This window comes from Falco punctatus (assembly GCF_963210335.1).
Source record: "Falco punctatus genome assembly, chromosome: 7".
NCBI lineage: Eukaryota > Metazoa > Chordata > Aves > Falconiformes > Falconidae > Falco > Falco punctatus.
In genome coordinates, this window is record NC_137587.1 from 6,279,292 (window position 1) to 6,299,160 (window position 19,869).

The 19,869-nt window shown below is 39.4% G+C and overlaps 1 protein-coding gene across 1 annotated transcript in view; it reads left to right on the forward strand.

Moving 5' to 3' along the window:
• The window catches only part of GTF2A1 (general transcription factor IIA subunit 1), a 63,061-nt gene that overhangs the window by 15,160 nt on the left and 28,032 nt on the right, over positions 1–19,869 (forward strand). Inside the window, exons 2-8 of the mRNA XM_080395232.1 lie at positions 6,132–6,233; positions 7,932–8,139; positions 10,638–10,702; positions 12,884–12,959; positions 14,786–14,919; positions 15,671–15,991; positions 18,115–18,204. Coding sequence (XP_080251358.1) covers positions 6,132–6,233; positions 7,932–8,139; positions 10,638–10,702; positions 12,884–12,959; positions 14,786–14,919; positions 15,671–15,991; positions 18,115–18,204 — 996 coding nt within the window. The remainder of the gene's footprint in view (positions 1–6,131; positions 6,234–7,931; positions 8,140–10,637; positions 10,703–12,883; positions 12,960–14,785; positions 14,920–15,670; positions 15,992–18,114; positions 18,205–19,869) is intronic.

The window sequence follows — 19,869 nt, forward strand, 5'->3', positions numbered from 1 at the left end:
GGCTCTGGTCGCCCGCCGTGCCGTGCCGTGCCGTGCCCAGCCGTGGCTGCCTGCCCCGCTCCGGCGAGGGCGGAGGTGGCTCCCCTCCCGGGCACCGTGCTTCTACGCATTGCACAAAGACACATTGCATCCTCTCTCTCTTGCCTTTGGAACCGTTTATCTTTTCCTTCTCACCCCCACCCCCCCGCCTTTTTTTTTTTTTTTTTTTAATCCCCCCCCCCCCCCCCCCCCCCGGCATAGAGCTAGTGCTCCCCTAAGCTCTTCGAAGTAGTTTTTCTCCAGGGTGGGGAAGGTTAAGAGTTTAAGCGGTTGTTACCCAGTACGTCAAGGAGGGATGTGGTGCTGATTTTATGGTGCTTTCCCAAGGTCTGACTACAGCTGTCGCCCTAAAAGTAACGTTAATATTACTTTTGCCTACAGGTTGTGGGCTGCAGATACTGCTCAATGATTTCTGTGTGTTTTGGGGGACTGAAGCGTACAAATACTTTACAACTATCCAGGCAGAGCACAGGTTTTAGAATTTTCACTCATACTGGGTTGCATTGCAATGTTTAGCAAGCCACAGAACAGCGACACAGAAGAAATTGCATCCTAGTTTTCCTTTCCAAACCTGAAATTTTGAAGACCTGCCTGCAACTTAGCATCATGCAATTGCAAAGTAGCATCGTTGCTTTGATATTTTGTAAGGTTTTGTATTGGGAAATTTTAGGAAAGCAGTCAGCCATTACGTGCAGGGCAGTTACTCAGTAGGATGCATATCAAACGTGTGTGATGTGAAGCTGTTAGTTGTCCTTCTGTTTATAAACTTTTGACTTCGTTTTTTGATTACAAGACAAAGGGATCTGTTTCTGTACAGTAAATCAGAGGTTTTGCTTCTCTTTTTTGACTGAGTTAGTACTGAATTCCAAAATATATACATATCTATATTGAATAATCACCAAGCTACTTGTAAATATCTTGGATTCAACAATGAACCAAGATTTCCTTTCTCTTGGCTGTATTTCACTACTGGCATAACTTCCATGGAGTTCTCTTGGAAGGTGTCTGTGTTTGAACATTGTGTTTGGAATTGCAAAAGCCAAGCTTAGAATGAGCCTACTTCAAATAGGTACGCTTTAGGCTAATATTTCGGTTTAGTATTAAAACCTTGCCATGCAAATAGCACATGGGCAACTTTGTCAAATTCAGGTCTCGTTCAGCAGCGAGGATCAGGATGCTTGCCCTGGCATTACCAAAGATGAATACGAACATTTTGAAATCCTGTAACCAGGTGAGAACTTTAGGAAGCTAGACGTCCAGTCTAGTGTGTTAAATACTATCGTGTCAGCATCCGATCAAATTGGGATCGCTAGGAGTTTGTTTTTCCTAATAAAGGACAAATATAAAACATTAACGGTCATATGTGCAGTATAAGATTTTGTAGGTGACAAAGGTAATTCTTTTGTAATAGCCCATGACAATGCAAAAACAGCTGAAATTTCCATGCTTGCAACGTAGATTATATGTGTTACTTCTTTTTACATGCATCTTTGACGTAGTTGCGATTAAAACGAGTTACCTTTATGGTGTGCTTTTCTAGCTGTCATCCAGCTAGCTTCCAGCTGTAACTGCACAGACAGGAGAAAGATTAGTGACATTTCAGGGATAACTGCAGAAGCAACCAGGATCAAACTGCTGTCAAATGTACAAAGCGTGCTGTGGTATCTCTCTCCATAATGTGTTCGTTATTGGAAACCCAAACTGCTGAAATGCCAGGTGTTGTGGTAATAATTACAGAGAGATGCAGGTTTTGTACCCTGGAAACTGAAGGAATGTAGGAAGTCTAAGCCCCTAAAGGAATGAGGCATTTCTTAAAATAGCTGACTGGTTGCTCCTCGGATTTGGGGTGTGTGTGTGTGCGCGTGTGTAGCAGTCTCTCCATACTCGGGAGTTTTCTTTACAAGATGCACAGAGAAAGTGAAATATAATCGTTCCCTTATGTTCCCAGAGGGGGAAGTACTAGATTTCAAATATCTTCTATGTGTTTGTGGTTGTATCTAATAAATCAGGAATTTTAATTGTTGTCTTTAATCTATAGTAAGTGTTTGGAATAGTGTTTATTGAAGAGTGATTTGAGTATTTTGCTTTTAAAAGAGCTTGAAGTTTACAGCAATGTACTCTTTATGAGGGAGGCACTTTAATATAAACCAGATGAAAGCATGATTATTTTAATAGCAATCTTTAAAGTTTCCATTATGTTCTCATTGCTTTTTCTTACTGAATGCAGAGATTTACTGGAAAGCATAACTCACCTGCTGTCCCATCTTTAGATTTGTTCAGTAATTGTGTTCCAATGTTTATTTTTTAAGTAAGCAGCGTATGAAAATAATTTTGTCATTCAGCTCCAGAGTCTTAGGTGGTTTGTATAAACAGCTTGAGCATCGTATAAATAATGCTTAAAGCCAACACTTAGTGTATATCTAAAACAGTACAGTGTGCTTCCTTTTAAAGACCAGGGCTTAAGGCGGTTTTGTAATTTTACTGGATTTGCCTCTGCTGAGATAAGGAAAAAAGCATTCTGTGATATTCCTCAAAATTCTGCTGTGGAGGGCTCTTGAAGGCATTGCTGCTCCCACTGCGGGAGGTGGTGCATCCACCTGGGCTGGATGTTCAGCAGGAATGTACACAAGGGACTGTTTTGAACTAGACAGGATTTTTCTGAGTGATACATAAACATCTATAGGTAAAATCGGACATCATTTCATTATAAGCGTGCAGCTATTCTCTGTTCCCTTCCTTCTAATCATACAGCCACGAATGTTTCATATATTGTGATACTGCGTGATTAGAACAGCGTCCAAAAATTCTGACCCATCTTCAGATCCAGTCACTGTGTTGGCTCATGCAGAGAGAGACGTGCATGTACAAGTGGCTTGTGGTTTTGTTAACCTGCATTGCACCAGGCTCCCTGCACCCCAGTGGTGCTGTTGCTGTCTTTTGAGGGGGTCTCAGCCACCTCCTTGGGCTGCTGGAAGTTGTGCAGAAGGACACTGCATCGACAGCAGAGTGAACATCTATTATTGTATAACCCTCCTTTTTCTGCTCTCTTCCTAAACGAATGCTGGACACTTAGAAACCAGCATCCTGCTGCTTGAATTTCCCCCCCCCCCCCTTACTACCTAGGGGAAAAAGGAAACGTTCCCAAGCAGACTGTTGGGGCTGTCGGGTCAGTTTGTTGTATCTGAATGTTGATTTTTTTTCCTAGGGCTTTATAGGCTGAGGAGGCTTTGTGAATAAACCTCACAAAAATGCCTGACTGAGGAGATAACTGCTGCTGGAATTTTTTAGGACCTATTTGTGTAAAATATGTTTTACTAGAAAAGTGGACCTAATAGATGATTTAAGGAGAAAGCGCAGTCTCCATTGTGAGGGTATTTCAATTGTAGTTTCAGATATACAGGTAGTTCTCTTGACTTAAGGAAAGTAACTCACGCGCTTGAGGTTGAGCGTGTTTGTTTGCAGAATGTGGTTTTGGCATTAAGAAACAGATGCTTTTAATACAATAAGAAACACTATACAGAATAGGTTAAGTAGCATTTCTGCGCTGGTTGAATGGTATAAACCTTATGCAATCTGTTTAATTACAGAAATAATAGGGCTTAATAACATTAAGTAGAATGTCTTTTTGCATCTGCTGTGAATTAAATCTATGTGAAAAAATAATCTTGTTAATGATGCTTGGCATTTCTGAGTTACTCACAGATTTAAAGTACTAGAACTCAAGAGTAGTCTGGCTTTGACAGTCTTGTTTCCAGTGTCTCTGTAAGCACAAATAATGCTGTGCTTGAAGCCTGGGTGGGTGAGCATGCACTATTGTTTTGAAGGAAAAAGATCTGCAAGTAGTCTGGTATGGAGAAATTAAATTTTGGGTATAGATGCTCTAAATGTAGCTTTGAAGGCTGGCAAATTTACTCTGTTACTTGAGGCCAGAAAGTTTTTTTAAGAGACAAGGAAAAAAGGATGATGAATTCTAACATTGCAGCTACTTCATTTGCAGCAGCATGTTCTAAAGCTGAAAAGTGGCAGACTGGTAACATGTAAAATGATGAAAAAATAGGATGCTGATAGCATGCCATTTGCCAAAATATTGATGCATGGTCAATAACAGAGGGGTATGTTGGGTTTTGTTGGTTTTTTAAGGCTTTTATTTTTCTCTTATCTTTTACCATGGTTTGGTTTTCGTTTTTGTTTTTGTTGGTTGGTTGGCTTTTGTGTAAGAAAAATCACTTGAGCATGCCCCAGTGCAGAGATTGTTTTAAACACTTCAGGGCATAGTGCACTAAGCAGCCATCAGACAACTTAGTTCCAGGCTTCCAAATTGGTTCTTTTCTCCCCTTGTAATACCAGTGCATTTCTTTTAGGTTTTTGGGTTTGTGTGTTTGGCGTTTTGTTTTAACATTCAGAAGTAAAGATGTTCAGCTTTTCTTGGTGCTTATTGGCCACACAGCTTTTTCCTGGACTAGTAAATCATGTGCTGCTATTCCCCCTCCGTTATTCCATAACATAGGCATAACAATTCCGTAACGTGTGTACAATATAATCTTTAGCATATCTGTAACAAATTCAACCCTTCTGGGATGCGTTAAGCAACTGCGTATGCATAAAATAAACATTTCAAGTGCATGCAGTACGTTTGTGTAGCTCCAGCACTGCTGGGCTAACTGCATGTGCTTGGTGCAGGTTTTCTACGTGTGTATTAAAAGGCACAGCCCTCCTGGGGTGCCAGACCTGCTGCGTGATTGTTTTGCGTGTATACCGCATATCTGAGGTGTTCGTGGCTTCATTTGTGATTTACTGCTTAAGGAATTTATGGAACGAGGTAGAGAAAGATGTGGACTTGCAGAAAGTTGTCGCTACTTTCAGATCAGTTTAAAATGGTCTGCTCCCGGCCCAAGGAACAGCCTTGGTCGGTGAGGTATATACGGTTCACAGGCTGCAGATTGATCAGCGCTAATTAGTGAATGATCAACACTAATCAACTTACTAATTAAGAGCTGGTAGTCGCTACCTTGGAAGTAGCACAGATGTTTAAACCCAGCCAACATACCGTTGAGGTTCACGTGTAGGTAGAGAGGTCCAAGCTGTACTGTTTAAAAGGTACAGCACGTGCGTAGTGTAGTTATCCTGTGGTCCTCTGAATTAAATTTAGTGCTTTAATCGGTAAGGATAAGTATTTGCATTCTCCTTTTAAAACTGTACCTGCATTTTAAAATTTACAGAATGATTGAGGTTGGAAGGGACCTCTGGAGGTCATCTTGCCCAACTTCCTGCACAAGCAGGGCCACCTAGATCCGATGGCCCAGGGCTGTGTTCAGATGACGTTTGAGTATCTCTGGGGATGGAGACTCCACAACTTGTTTTGGCAGCCTGAAGTGAATTGACAGTTCACTTTATCATTGACAGTTCAGGCATGAAATCAGCGTAATAGAATAATAATGTATTTGTAGTATTTCCCCCTGAAAAATTCCTAATGTGAAAACATAAGTACTGATTGAAAACAGAAGTATGTCTGGCCTAATACCCTGTCTTCAATAGTTTCTGTAAACAGATGTGTAAGGGAGAACAGGACATCCACATGAACGCTTCCAGTTTTTTGAGCCTTCAACTTTTTCAGCTTGAGATCATTCTGAGCTGTACTTTGTTCCTTTCCAACTAGCAAGCACTAACAAGTTTCTTTTCTCTGTATTTATCTAATATCCTTTTGGGCTTTTAACATTCTTTGACATGAATATTTTGCACACGTGCAAATATTTTTGCATGTTCAGTGTGTCCATTGGCAAGCAGGAAACAGATTTACTGAATGGAGAATAATCTCCTTTTCTCTGTTTTGAATTACACTCCCCCTGGCTTGAAAACTCTTGTGCTGTAGTTATCTCGGCAATAAAGATAGGAAACAGTCCCCTCCCTTTTCTCCTTGTTTAAGCTGTGTCCCTCCTGGGTATTTTACTCACTCAGAAACATGCAGTGTATTCTGTAAGGGAGTTTTCACAAGTTTGTTTGTTGTTTTCTTTGCGGGGTGGGGTGGGGAATCTTGCTTTAATGTTAAAGTGATAAATGTCTTTCAAAACAAAGTTACTTTTTGTTTTTTAAAGCCTAAATTGTACAGGTCTGTAATTGAAGATGTCATAAATGATGTCAGAGAAGTTTTTCTGGATGAAGGAGTGGATGAACAAGTTCTTATGGAACTCAAAACAGTAAGTTGCAGCTTAAAAAGTTTTTTTAATAGACCAGTACCACAATTGTTTTTTCAGATCTGCTTACTGTTGTACACAAGACAATTACTAATTTTTAAGTAGCTAAGCATTGTATTAATCTGCATCTCTGTAGCTCCATACCATTTGAATTACACTGCTGTATAGAGAAATCTGCTCACCTTGTTTACTTTCCTTAATCTGGTGTGTCAAACTTGACATAAACTAACAGCAGGCATCCGAATTCACAGTGTAATTTCAGTCCCCTAAACATTTTATCTATAAAAAAGAAAAGGGAGAATATATTTATTTTAGAAGCAGACAATTCTTAAGGTTTCTGTGCAGGAGAAGTATAGCATCTGCTCTGATGTTTTTGTCTTTCTGAAGAAGAGGAGTTGTGTTGTCAGAGTTTTGCATGTATGGTTTGCGGTTTCTGGGGGGTGGTATGTAATAAATTGCACTGGGTGCATCACCCTTTTCTGAAGCTGTCAGATTCAGAGTTGTTTCACGTACGGTGGGTTTCAGCTGTTACTGGGGGTCCAGAAGTAAGACAGGATGTTGACCTGAGCTCTGCTGAGTCTTCTATGACTTTCTTCAAATTCTTCCTGAATAAAAGAAGCACTTCAGAAGGGAAAAGGCAGGGGAAAATAAAAAGGAAGAAATAAAGTAAAAGGTAACTGGGAAAGTAGGTGCCTGCTTAATCTTAGCTGTGGAATAAGGACTTCTTCAGAAAGTGGGATGTCCTGCACTCGGTACTTTTGAAGTATTAAAAGATGGATGGAATGGGAAAGGAATTTTGAGATGCAAATAGGTAAACACTTTTTTTTTTCCCCATGAAACCATGACCTGGCTTGGTGGAAACTGAGTGCGTGCTATAAGAAAAAGCACCTTGTTGTATGTGTCACAGATGTATTCTGCAAGTGATGTCAGAAAAGATTGAATGAGGAAAGAGACAAGAAAGAAAAAGAAGTATTGAAGAGAAAGGCTTGGGGAGCCCTAAGCAGGGTTTGAAATCAGGAGTCCTGGCTGCCGGTAGTCTTTTTGACTCTGATGTGTTACGGGGTACTTGTGTTGCTGTCTTTTTGCAAGAGCTTCTTTTTTGTATCTGTGGCTTTTCTTGGGAGACATGTCAGCTGACATTAAGAACTGAAGGGCTGGAGAAGCTGAATTTGATGCTGTGGTAGGAACTGTGTAATTGCTTGTGCAGAGGCATTATCTTAGGTATACTGGTAGTTTCTGTTGAAGTGTGTTACGAGGCAGTAGTCTTTAAGCAACTTTTATTGAGGAGCTCCAGGAAGAAATGGCTTGAGGAAAGCTGTAGTAATTATTTTTGTGATTAAAGAGGTAAGAAAGAAAGAAGGTAGAGAAGTGAAAACTTGAATGCCAGTTTAAAAGTTACCAGCTTATTCTTGCTTCTGTTAGGGTTGTTACGAATCTTCCACACTAGGAGGAAAGAAAGAATGTTAAAGCTTAAGCTTTGACTGACAATTCTTAAGGGATATTTAATTCTTCTTCTTAAAACGTTACCTCTGTGGAGTTATCTCTTCAGTCTGAATTTGCCTAAGGGCTTTTTGGGCTAAGTAGACGGCACAAGATAAACAGTGAAAACAAATTTGATTTTAGAATACTGTCTGTATATTGTTACAAATCCTGTTGAGTAAAAATGGTACACAGACATTTCTCTTTCCTTTTCCAAATTAGCTGTGGGAGAACAAGCTGATGCAGTCCAAGGCTGTAGATGGCTTCCATTCAGAAGAGCAGCAGCTTTTATTGCAGGTGCAGCAGCAGCAGCAGCAGCAGCAGCAACAGCAGCATCATCACCACCACCATCACACACAACCTCAGCCGCAGCAGACTGTGCAGCAGCAGTCTCAGCCACAGCAGGTCCTTATTCCAGCATCTCAGCAAGGTCAGCCTTACTCTCTAATCTCTCTGGCAAAGGACTCTCAAGTTAGACCAACTTCTTGGCATATTCTGAATCTAGGGCAACATGTTTATCTGATGGATACCTTTGTATCTTTCTGTTAAACTTTGTATCAACTTGCCTCTATTTAATGGGTCAAGAGAGCTATTTTGGTGAAAAATATCTTGGTATGTGTGTTAAGTCATATTCTTTGGAAGATTTTGGAAAAGCTGAATTCTTCTCTTGGTCTTCTGCTACATAACTTGTGTTTTCAGAATACGTGACTTTCAGATTCGGTAAAAAAAAACCCATTAGCAGCTCTGTAATTTCAAGCCAATATACATATGCAGTTGACAGTTTAGTCATGAGATAGTAATGTCATTAGGAGCAAATTAATTAAAAAAAAAAATTATTGTTCAGCATAAGTGGCTGTTAGGATATGAAAAATACTTGCATAACAGTCCGAGTATATGTGGGAGATGGTTTTTCATGTTAAACAAGTTTCAAGTGACAAGCATAATGGCTGGGTATTTTTGTGGTCTTAAAAGATTGCACACTGTGTAGGTGTGGATGTTCAAGGTGTATTTTAGCTAGCCATAACAGTATTGCTTCTTGTAATTATTGTCTTGTGTATTTTCTGTTAATAATTTAAGGGAAACATTTCCACTAATTACAATTTCATTTGAAAACTAAGATAAATATGCTGTGTAAACAAATCTGCCACCTGTGAAGTGCTTGAGTTGATTTTTCAGTGTGCTATTAGCATTGTGGCATAAAATATTTATCTGTGGTAGTCACAGACTTCAGTCTTTATCAGATTTCGAGAATTGGAACCTACATTGTCAGAGGCACAAAAGTAGCTATGACTTCCCTGCTCCCCTCCCCCCCCAAAACCAACCCCAAAACCCAACCACTAACTCAGAAGAGAACCAGTGTGACAAGAACCTCTTGTTGGGGCTTTTTTTCCTTTGGTGTGGGTTTTTTTTGTGTGCATGTGTGTGTTTGGAGTTGGTTTGTTTGTTTTGGGATTTTTTCTTCGTTTTGTTTTGTTACATTTGTTTTTTTTTTTTTCTTCTTACAGTATTTTGGCTGGAAGTAAATCAGTTTCAAGTGTTGGGATAAAATTAATTTTGAGTTTGAGTCCTAAATACACATGGCTTCAAATATTGTGGGTGTTTTAGCTTGAGTACCAGTCAGCAGAACCTGGAAAGTCTACTTACCAAGGCCTCTAGTGGCTCTTTAGCTAAATAGCTGTGAGTACTGACCAGGTTTCCCTCCACTAATATGGAGGTCTTTGTCCTCCTGTTAGCTTCTTGAGATGAATAAGATCCTGTATATATAAATTACTATATATATATATATAGTAATACACTTGAAACCAAGTTATTGTTACCCAGTGTTGTGGCTTATGACCAAATGACAGTGGAGGCTAAATGAAATGAAGATACAAAGCACTTTAATCACAGACATGCAGTTTTACGATATCCTTGACTTCCCTGTTCCATGGGAGAGGTGGTAGAGTAGTTCCTTGTGTGACCTGGTGCGGTCCCAGAGAGAGATCAGGACGATTGGCACGGTGATTCCTGCTGCCCTGTGTGTGGTCCTGGCACAGGGTCACAAGATTTCCTTGGGCTCTTTGGCCTTCCCTGGGTTCCCTGAAAGTTGGGGAGGTGGCCTCTGATCCCAGTGCAAGGTTGTGGGGCTTCCCTCCCCAGAATCTTCCAGAAACTCTTCAGTTATCCCCAGCATTCTTAAGTGTCCTTGGTTCTAGGACTGGATGGAGAACATCTTGTCAATGATTACTTTGTTCAGATTGCTCTGATGTTTCCCAGTTTATTGCCACTGATATTGGCCCTGGCAATCTGCTTGTTGCGTAGACTTGGATGCTTTTGCACTTACAGATGATCAACAGATGTTTGCATAGTTTAGCTATTTCCTTTAGCACGCCAAAACTGTTCTGTTGTTTGGGGCAGGGGTTGATCATACTTCCATCTGCTTCTGCTACATTAGAAAGACAGTGAAGATCATGAGCTTACACTAACAGCTCTGCTAACTAGACCTAACTCAGGCTACCTGCTGCATCCTGTTAACATGTTGTTCATCTTGCAACAGCCCTTGCTTAATTCTGTTGTAAGAGTTAACCACTGTCAGCTGGTGGGTTTGGAGAACTCTTGCTACTGGACATCAGCGAGTTTATCAACATTTCACTAGCACCGTTAATTTCAGAAATGGTAGTTTAAATCTTACTTTACCTGGGGTCAGAATGGGTAACTGAAGCCCTTGACATAAGATCTTTAAAGCCAAAATAGCTGTATCATCTCTCAGAGCTGCTGTTCTGTATTGTATTGAGAGGAAAACTTAGAGACTGTTCAGTAGCTGGTTTTGTTATGAAGCTCAGCTGATGTTTGGGTGATGTTCTTTCTAAGCTACTTGGGCTTTGATGTTATTTTGAGACCAGCTGCATAGTTTTCTTGAAATGCTGTTTTGTTTTTTTTTGTTTCTAGCACCTCAGCAGCAGGTTATTGTACCAGATTCCAAGCTGATACCGCACATGAATGCATCAGGCATGGTAAGAAAAGCAGAAGTTTATACATGTGTCCACTGTTGTTATGTAAGTTGTTTCGATTAAATAGTAAACACAAATCTGGTATTAGTTGTCAGATGCTGAAAAGTGGTGTAGAACACATTGGTAAAGCTGTCTGCCATCTTTCTGAGTTTTGCTGCTGCACTGACAATCTAGGAACAGTAATCCAGGACTTCAGTTTTGACAACAAATGTAGGACTTACCTTGATCCTCTGCCTTAATTGTGTTTAACCAAAACTTTATTTTTAATCAGAAATTGGAATACTTTTAGTGTGAATCTGCATGACGATGTGTTTGTCATATACCAACACAGCACTGTTAACTGATGGAAGCATACTGTGTTTGTTAGATGCAGGAAAAAGTATCAACTACTCTGAAACTTCAGCTTGTATCAAATGAGAGATTATTTAGCAATTCACATCCATCTTTTCTGATCACGTTAATTTGATTCACTGATTCCATAATAGCATTTAAAATGGAGTCTACTCGTTTACACTTTTCTTGCAGTTTTTCTCTCCAGAGGTTAATTTTGGTTATCTTATCTTGCTTTAAACTCATAATTTAAATTATGACTTAATTAAAAAAAACCCAAACAAATGCTTGCAAGAAGGCACTGATAACAACAGCTAATACAAGTTAAAATGTATATTAACACCAGACTTTGTTATATTCCTACTACTTTTGGGGTAAAAGGACATGAAACAAAGTTTCATGATTTGTCAAAGCTGCAGCAGCTTTTTTAGCCTTCACATTGCTGTTACCTGCTGACCTTACTACAAGAAAGAACCTGAACTTCGTTACTTAGAGTGATTTACTCAAGAGGCTGAGAGCATGTCAATGTCTGCCTTTTTCTTACATGTTTTACAGCCATTTCAGTGTGATTTTTAACTTCCAAGTCCCAACAGTTAAACATTCTTCTTCTGTCTCATTCAGTTTAGATCTTCTTGGTGGTGGGTATTGCGAAAATGAATGCCATGCTTTTAAAGCTCTGCTGCTGTCAAAATGTAGATGAATTGTACGCTGCAGAAGGCTGCCGTTCAGTAAATAGCTACAGAATCGATTTGGAATTATTGTGTGAATTTATTAGAAACATTTAAGTTGATATTAAAGAATGGATCTGACAGACCTTGAATCCCTCCCTTGGAAGGCAGAGAGCGATGAGAGTTTATTCGCCTGCCTTTGTCTGGGACCTGAGGATGCAGACAAGCGCTTTTCAGTTTTGTTTGGCGATCCCTAATTTTGGCAGTTGTAATGACTGTATTGACCAGCCAATATGGGGGGATCATGTTTCTTAGGAACAGGAAATACGTGCTCTGCTCAGTAATAAAGTTTAAATCCTTTCAGTAGCAAAGAGTCATCTGCCATGGTTCCCTTCTAGCGGGGAGAGGGAGGCTTTTCCATAGACAGCTCCAGTTACACCCTCGAAAGGGAGAGGCCCTCTGGAGAAGTCCATCTCCCTCTGCGAGTTAGGGACCTAATGCAGATTTTTGTGTTCAGAGCTCCCGTGATGGATGTTGGAATTCAGTTTCCTTGTAAGTTCAAATCATTACCCATTTTGAATCTTCGGCTTTCTTTTCTAACCAGCTGTCTTGAGAGAAAAAAATCAGTCATTCTGTGAACAGTCAGTGTACACTGTGTGCGTATATTCACTCAAGAGAGCTGTGTATGTGGGACTTGAAATGCAAATCATTTACAGAGTGAAGAAAAGTGCAAACCTGATTACTACTCCTTGTGAAAATAAGACAGGCAGACATGATTGTTGCTTCAGTACCTTATGTTTCTTCAGATTTGTGGGCTCGTATCTTTAGCTGCTTTGAAAAAGTGTAAGTAAAATTGCCACATGAGCAATTCCAGTGTTGGACTCTATTAGATTGGCAGAGGAGGAAAAAAAATCTGCTGAGCTTGCAGATAAACCAAGAAACCACATGGAGCTGGGTTAAGGTACGACACAGTGATTGTTGCTTCAACTTTCTTCCTACTAAGGAAGAAGGAAGATAATTTTTGTGTGTCGTATAATGTGCAGTTGATTAATGACCGCGTTTCAATAGCTGCAGAAACTTGTGTGCAAACGTTGTAAACGGCAGTAAAAGGGTACATATTTTCAGGCAGTGTGTTGTGAGATGAAATACTAATGTCTGTGGTTAAAAAGCTTTTCTTGTATTTCAGAGTGCTGCAGCCACCGCAGCTACATTGGCTCTCCCTGCTGGCGTTACTCCTGTTCAGCAGATACTTACAAATTCAGGTAACTGTTTTAACATTGAGATCCAACAATGGTTCAATGGTTTTGAGGGTGCTGGGGGGGAGAAACTGGGGGTTTTACTCCCTGCCGTATATTGTTAAAAAGCAGAACCTGGGAATCCACCTCTAAAAGGTAGTGCAACCCCTCTTTGCTGGACTCCTGGATTCTTTTGCTCACTGACTTGCTGGTCTTAGGAACCTTGTGGTTCTGACCTAATGGTGGTGTGGGTTAGATTTGGTGCAAGTTTCCCCGGCTTCTCACAGAAGCACATGAAGCAAGAAGGCAGGCATTTCTGTCTCTCCCCTTGGCATATTCCTGAGCTTTGCGATGCATGATCTGAGCACAGATACTAGACTGGTTATAAAAGGGCAGGATCGCTTCATCTGTGGGTTCAGATGAGGAATATCTTCGGGTTACTCGTACCAGCTAAGCACACTCAGTGGAATTTCTAATTTTGCTGGCAATGCTAATTTTATTTTAGATTTATCATTTTTAAATACTGTCGTGCTGTCCATTTAGAATATTATTAGATGTTACTTTATGAACAGCATATTTGATGCTTCATGTACTTCTGTGTTACGCTGGTTTTTCTAGATCTGTTCTGTGTGAAGAGTAAAAGAAGATCTGAGAAACCTCATTTTCTAGAATCAGTTGCTGTTTTTGCCAGAGCAATTCATCTAGTCTGCTCAGAATCACCTGAGACTTAACCTCCCCGCTTTTAACATTTCAATGTTTAATAGATATATGGTTGAAACAAGACTTAAATGTGTAGCTGTTCTAGAAATTCTTCCCAATTTTTAAGGAAGCAAATCTATGTTTGTCATAGCGTAGAATGATCTGCAGCTCCTATTTGTTACTTTTCTTATGGTCATAATTTTTTTTTCCCCCTTACAAGTATTTATAGTATGTTTTCTTAGACAAGGAGCTGCGGTAGTTGGTTCCTTCAGATATGCATAGTTATTTTGGTAAATAGGACTTCACATATTGTTGTGGAGGGAGAACAGGGAAAAAAATCAATCTTTGAGGGAAACTTATGAAGTTCAGGATTATGTAGTTTAGTTTCTTCTCCTTCTCCATCTTTCTGATGAGAAGTGTGAAAACCTAATGTTGGAATATGTCTTAGCTTTTGCTTGTCTGAGTCAGAGGCCATCTCCAAAGGTGTGTGAGTTTTAGATGACTTTTGTGAAGTGAGGAAAAGTATAAAATGATAAAGCTATAGGATAATAAAAGGATATAGAGTGCAGGCATTATGGGAACAGAAAGGAGAGGTGGATAATAAGGACAGATTTTTCCAAAAGGCGACTGCGCAATAATATTGCAAAGAAAGTTAGGCATAGAGGAATTTCTTGTAATGTGGTAATTGGAGGGAAATGGATCTGAGGAAGGGACATCGTCTGACAGGACCCTGGAAATACCAGTGTTACCAGCGGGTAGAATTTTTGTGGTGTGAATACCTGTGTTCCTATTTTGGTATGTGTTCCTTTGTCTCTCTGTAAAAATCTATCTTATGAAACATGAGGTATGTTCATAAGTGGGAGCTAATATTTAAAATGCTGTGCTGTGTTAAAGGATTACACTTTGGCTTGCATATGCAAATTTATTTTTGGATTGCATACCTCATGATGGTATTTAGATGGTAAACAATCCTATTAGTTCTTTGTTTCTGACACAGCTACTGTAGCATAGTATCTTTTCACTCACAAAAGTGAAACAGAAATGGCTCTCCTTTAATTGTCATTGGTGTTCTTCAGGGAAACAAGCTTCTAAACTAAGATAATTTAAAAAGTCAATTTCTACATTTGATTAATTTGATAATTATTTTATTACAGGCCAGATCCTCCAAGTAGTTAGAACTGCAAATGGAGCTCAGTATATCATTCAACCACAGCAGCCTGTTGTTCTACAGCAGCAGGTGATACCGCAAATGCAGCCTGGTGCAGTACCAGCACCTGTTATACAGCAGGTAAAGAAAAATTTTTGAATAGGTACACTTGAAAGAAAAACATTATAGTAATTTAAAAAACAAAAACCACACAAAAAGAACTGTGTTAATAAGTGTGGTTTTAGAAGCTAATTTTGAAATGTCATTTTCAATGTCACTTTTATTCTTGCCGAATTCTGTCTGCAGTTTAGAATTTCTTCCATGCATCCCCTGATGACAACTATATTATGTGCATAATCCTAGTATACATCCTTAAAAAACATGCATATTGGTTAAAATGATTCAGTGTCACATAACATGTAGAAGAAAATACGTAAATGAAACATGCACACCTGCCTTGGTTATTTTAGTAGTAAATACACAAGGATTTTTGTTCACCTACAAGGTCAACTGAGTCCAGACTGTGTAAGCATTGAATTTAGCCTTGTGTCACAGTTCTGCAGTGTAAAGCATGAATAACAATTTGTAGAGTTGAAAGTTAAATGCTTTATAGAAAAGGTTTGAAAATAATCTTTACTTGAATTTGAACAGTTTTTCTGCTCTACTTGGAATTCAAGTGTGATGGTAGTGCTAGTGTTTTAGGATGGAAAGACAGTAAGTTTTCTTATATTTAGCAATGCAAAATGCAGAAAACGAACACAGAGTAGTGAAAGAAGGTATGTTATTGAAGATTAGTGCAAGTCAGATTGATAATGCTTTAATTGTTTTTGATAAGTGATGTGGTAGTCTTGTTTCGTTAGCAGCCACAGTACTTGCAATGATATTCCATCAGGTTTTGGCTCCTCTTCCTGGAGGGATTTCCCAGCAGACAGGAGTGATTATTCAGCCCCAGCAGATCCTGTTTACAGGAAATAAAACACAAGTCATACCTACAACAGTGGCTGCCCCTACGCCAGCTCAAGCACAGATTCCTGCAGCTGGTCAGCAGCAACCACAACAACAACAGGCACAACCGCAAGCACCACTCGTGCTCCAAGTTGATGGAGCAGGGGACACATCTTCTGAAGAAGAAGAAGATGAGGAAGAAGACTATGATGATGATGAAGAGGAAGACAAAGAAAAAGATGGGGGTGAAGATGGCCAAGTTGAAGAGGTAAACTTAACATTGTTATTTCATAAGACTGGGGCATGCTTGTGTTCGTTTTTTTTTGCAAAATTTGAAAGAAAATTACATGTTTCAAATTATACTATATCCCAGTAATGTTGAGAATACAACTTCTGTCCTTGTACTTCAAGTTCTTTATTTCCCATGTTGAAGTTGTGGAAACCGTATTATCAAAGCACCTTGAAATGCAGTGGGGGAACGTTGGGGATGCAGTAGAACCTGTTCATTGTCATGAATGGCTTTTTGAAAACTTCAGCAGTAATATTTCTGATGTTATGGAGAGGTTAGCGATGAAATTATGAAACAAACAAACGGTTGACTCCACTTGGGACTGAGCGCGTACAAAAGCAAGTTGTTGGGAAGGTTGACAAAAGGGAGAGCATGTATTTAGTTTGCTGCGGGGACCACTAGGTGGGGTCTGACCTGTATCTTTCTCGACTATTCCATTGCTTTCTGTTACACTAGAGCAAACCTGAGAACTCAAATTTGATTATAAAGCACCTTCCAGAAACCCATCTGACCCATCTGACCTGATTTAATTAAATCAGGAGATAGGAACAGAAGCGTATGTTCTTCATAACTTGCTGCATTCTTAACAATATGTGCTTAATTCAGGCTTTGAATTTGCTTGGTTTTGGACTTGAGCCAGTGGTTCTTAACTAAGGTTTGCTGTGTTGCACCAAAAAGCCTCAAAAGAATAAGAAATAAAAAAACCCAACAGTGTGTGTGTGTGTTGGTTAAAAGTACTGTTATTTCAGTCTCTGACAGGTAACTTGGCACTCCCTAAATCTGTCCCTACATTACATTTTGAACTGTCAGCTCACTTCCATAGTTCTCTGCAGCCTTTCCAGTTATTTTAAGATTCCATTTAAAATGCCAATAATGAGGAGCACATGTAGCATTTAACAGTCTGTATCACTCGCGGTATATGCAGGTAGAACTTCTAATTTTTATCAAGGAGTTAAAATCGAGTTTTCTGTAGCACATCTACAGTGGTGTCTAACAGTATTCCATTACAACATCGCTTTTCCATAATATTGATCAGCATTGATGTCAGTTTGAATGTCTTAATGATTGCCTTATTAAGTATATAGGTCATCATGCTTAGATGTTAAATGTTCTTTAACAATGCCTTAATGCTAGCGTTCTTGGGGATTTTTTTTATATGCTAAGACTTCATTATCAGCATGCCAGAGATCTCGTGTTGGTTTTGCTACGTTTGTTCATCAGCTGTTACTTAATGAGTAAAGTTTTTGTAGTCACTTACAGCATTACTTTGGAAGGAATTAGGATGGTTAGGACACCGTTTTCTTCTCTCACTAGCATTTCCTCCAGGATAGTTTACATATTTGGGAATAGGTAGGAAGATGACGATCATACAGGAGACTTCAGAAAAGTTGTTGGGCATTTATTATAGGTTATTTTAGCATTTGAAATGTTTGTTATGTACGTGAGATGAAAAAAAACCAACATCAAATTTCTGCTGGAACAGAATGCTAGCAGAAAGAGTTAAAAATGAAAGTAATTTTTAAGGAACATGAAAATGTGTTCTAGGAGCTCTGGAGAAGTTATTTTGGATGTGTCTATGCCAGATCATCTTAAACCATCCTTTTTTTCCTCCTCCATGTTTCTGCATGTGTTGAGGTCTGTTTTCTGTTTGTGGTGCATCAAGTGTGACTAGGTCGTGGAGTGTCTGTTTTTATTGGCACACGGGGAGTGATGTGACTAACATCACCTTTCCACTGCTTAGATGCTATAGAAAAATGAAAATCTGCATAATGATAAATTTTTTGTAAAGACGAATTGCAAGCACCAGAACATTTACAGTAAAGGAGCAAGAATGGTTGTGGTGCCAGAAGGCTGCAGCGCCTGGAATCTGGTCTGGACACTGAAGGTCCAGACTGAAGTTGGTAAGGATGTCTTCTCAGGATGCAGGGCTGGAAGGAAGTGTATGTACATCAGCCCTCTGCTGGAAAGCCTAATATTCCTGTCTCAGCTGCGTTTTAGCTCCTGTAGTTCATAGACAAGACTGTAGCCTCATGTGAGTAATCAAGGTAACAGCTCTGATCGTACTAAACAGCGTAACTTTTTGCATCATGTGTTTCTTTCAGGAGCCTCTTAACAGTGAAGATGATGTGAGTGATGAGGAAGGACAAGAACTGTTTGATACAGAAAACGTTGTTGTGTGCCAGTATGACAAGGTAATCTCTCCGGAACAGAATCCAAGAATTCTACTTCCTCTGTTCTTGCTATCAAGTCGTAATTTTAAAGTATTTGTGACTGCAAAGTACAGGTAGATCTGTAAAGATGATAATGTGAATGGTAATATAAGAATTAGTGATTGTTTGTTTTTAAAACTGGTTTGCGGGACATATTTGTACTAAACTTGGTAATTGAGTATAGCTTAGAAAAACTTGGCTGCATTTTCTTTTTCTTCATCATGTCTTTTTGTGACCTTTAACAAAAGGTCAGTCCTCTAGGTTCAGGAGAAGCGAACTATTATAAGCAAGTTTCTACATTTGCTGTAGCCATGAATGAAAGAAGCAGTCGTTACGATTTAGACTTGCGGAAAACTGTTCCGTGATCACTAAAAATAACCTCTTCTTGATGACAGGATAGTTATCGCAGGAGAAGGCTCTTTCTGTGCTGTGCATTCTTTACTGTAATGGCAATGTGGAACACTTGCTTATTTTGCTTTAAATTCTGCTGAACTGTCTTGCCTCCTCTGTAATGACTAATTTCTTCTTGCACATTTGCCCTGGGTTATAAAAGGATTCATCCATGTCTGGAATTGTTTTAAATGTCTGGAGGATATTTGACACCCTTTTACTGTGGTAACATGCAGAAAGATTATTTAGTGTGGATTTTCTTTCTTTTCCTGTGTTAGATTAATTGGACTACAATGAGTAATGATCTTTTTTAAAGCAGAAAAAAGCTGTAAGCTTATTGAATAAAAACTCCTACATGATGTAGAATGGCTTGATTAGAAAATCTTCAGTTATGCCCAGACTCTGCTTAGGCTTGTCATCAGATTCAACAGAGAATTCAAGATACAGGGAAGTCCTGTCAGGATCTACATTCCAGCCATCTGTCTCCTCCAGACTGCAGTCCAAAACTTGTTAGTTTTGGGGCAGTTCCTGAGGATAGTGAGGGACCTCAAAACAGCCCTCAGGAAAGCTTGTTAGGAGCTGCTAAAGCTGAGCAACATGAACTGCTCTGAATTCCTCACCCTCTTAAAAGTTAAGAATGTGAACCCAGTAGGGAACAGTGTCCATCGTTAACCCCTAGTGCCAAGTGCTCTGAAAGGAATTCATCACTTATCAAACAATTGTGGTTCAGTTTGTCTCTATAAAAACGTACAGGATCAGCTCACTTGTTCTGAGCAGAGTCCCCTCGTGCACAGTGTCCTGTGTCAGCTGACGTGGGTGCCTCTGGGACAATGAAACAAGGGCAGACAAGTAGCGATACTCATATAGAGGATTTCACCATCCTTCTGTGAGGAGGGTTTTTTCCTTAATTTGACAGAAATTAATTTGATTCTTTTCTGAATCCTTGTAAACTTTGTCTTTTGACAAGGAGCTTCATAAATGAATTATGTGATGTTTGAAGAATTACCTCGTTTTTAACCCATTAATTTCATACCATAATTCCTAGTTCTGTATTTGGAAGTTTCCTCTTTCTTTCTTGGTGCCTTTTATGATATTGCAGACCATCATAACCATCCTCAATCACCTCTTTGAAATCAGAGCTATGTTTCGCTTGGCTGTTATTTGTACATCTGTCCAAACGTGATTATTCTTACTTGTGTTCTCCAGATCTGTTTTATTCTTCTGTATCTTACTTGATACAGGTAGATAAGGTTGAGG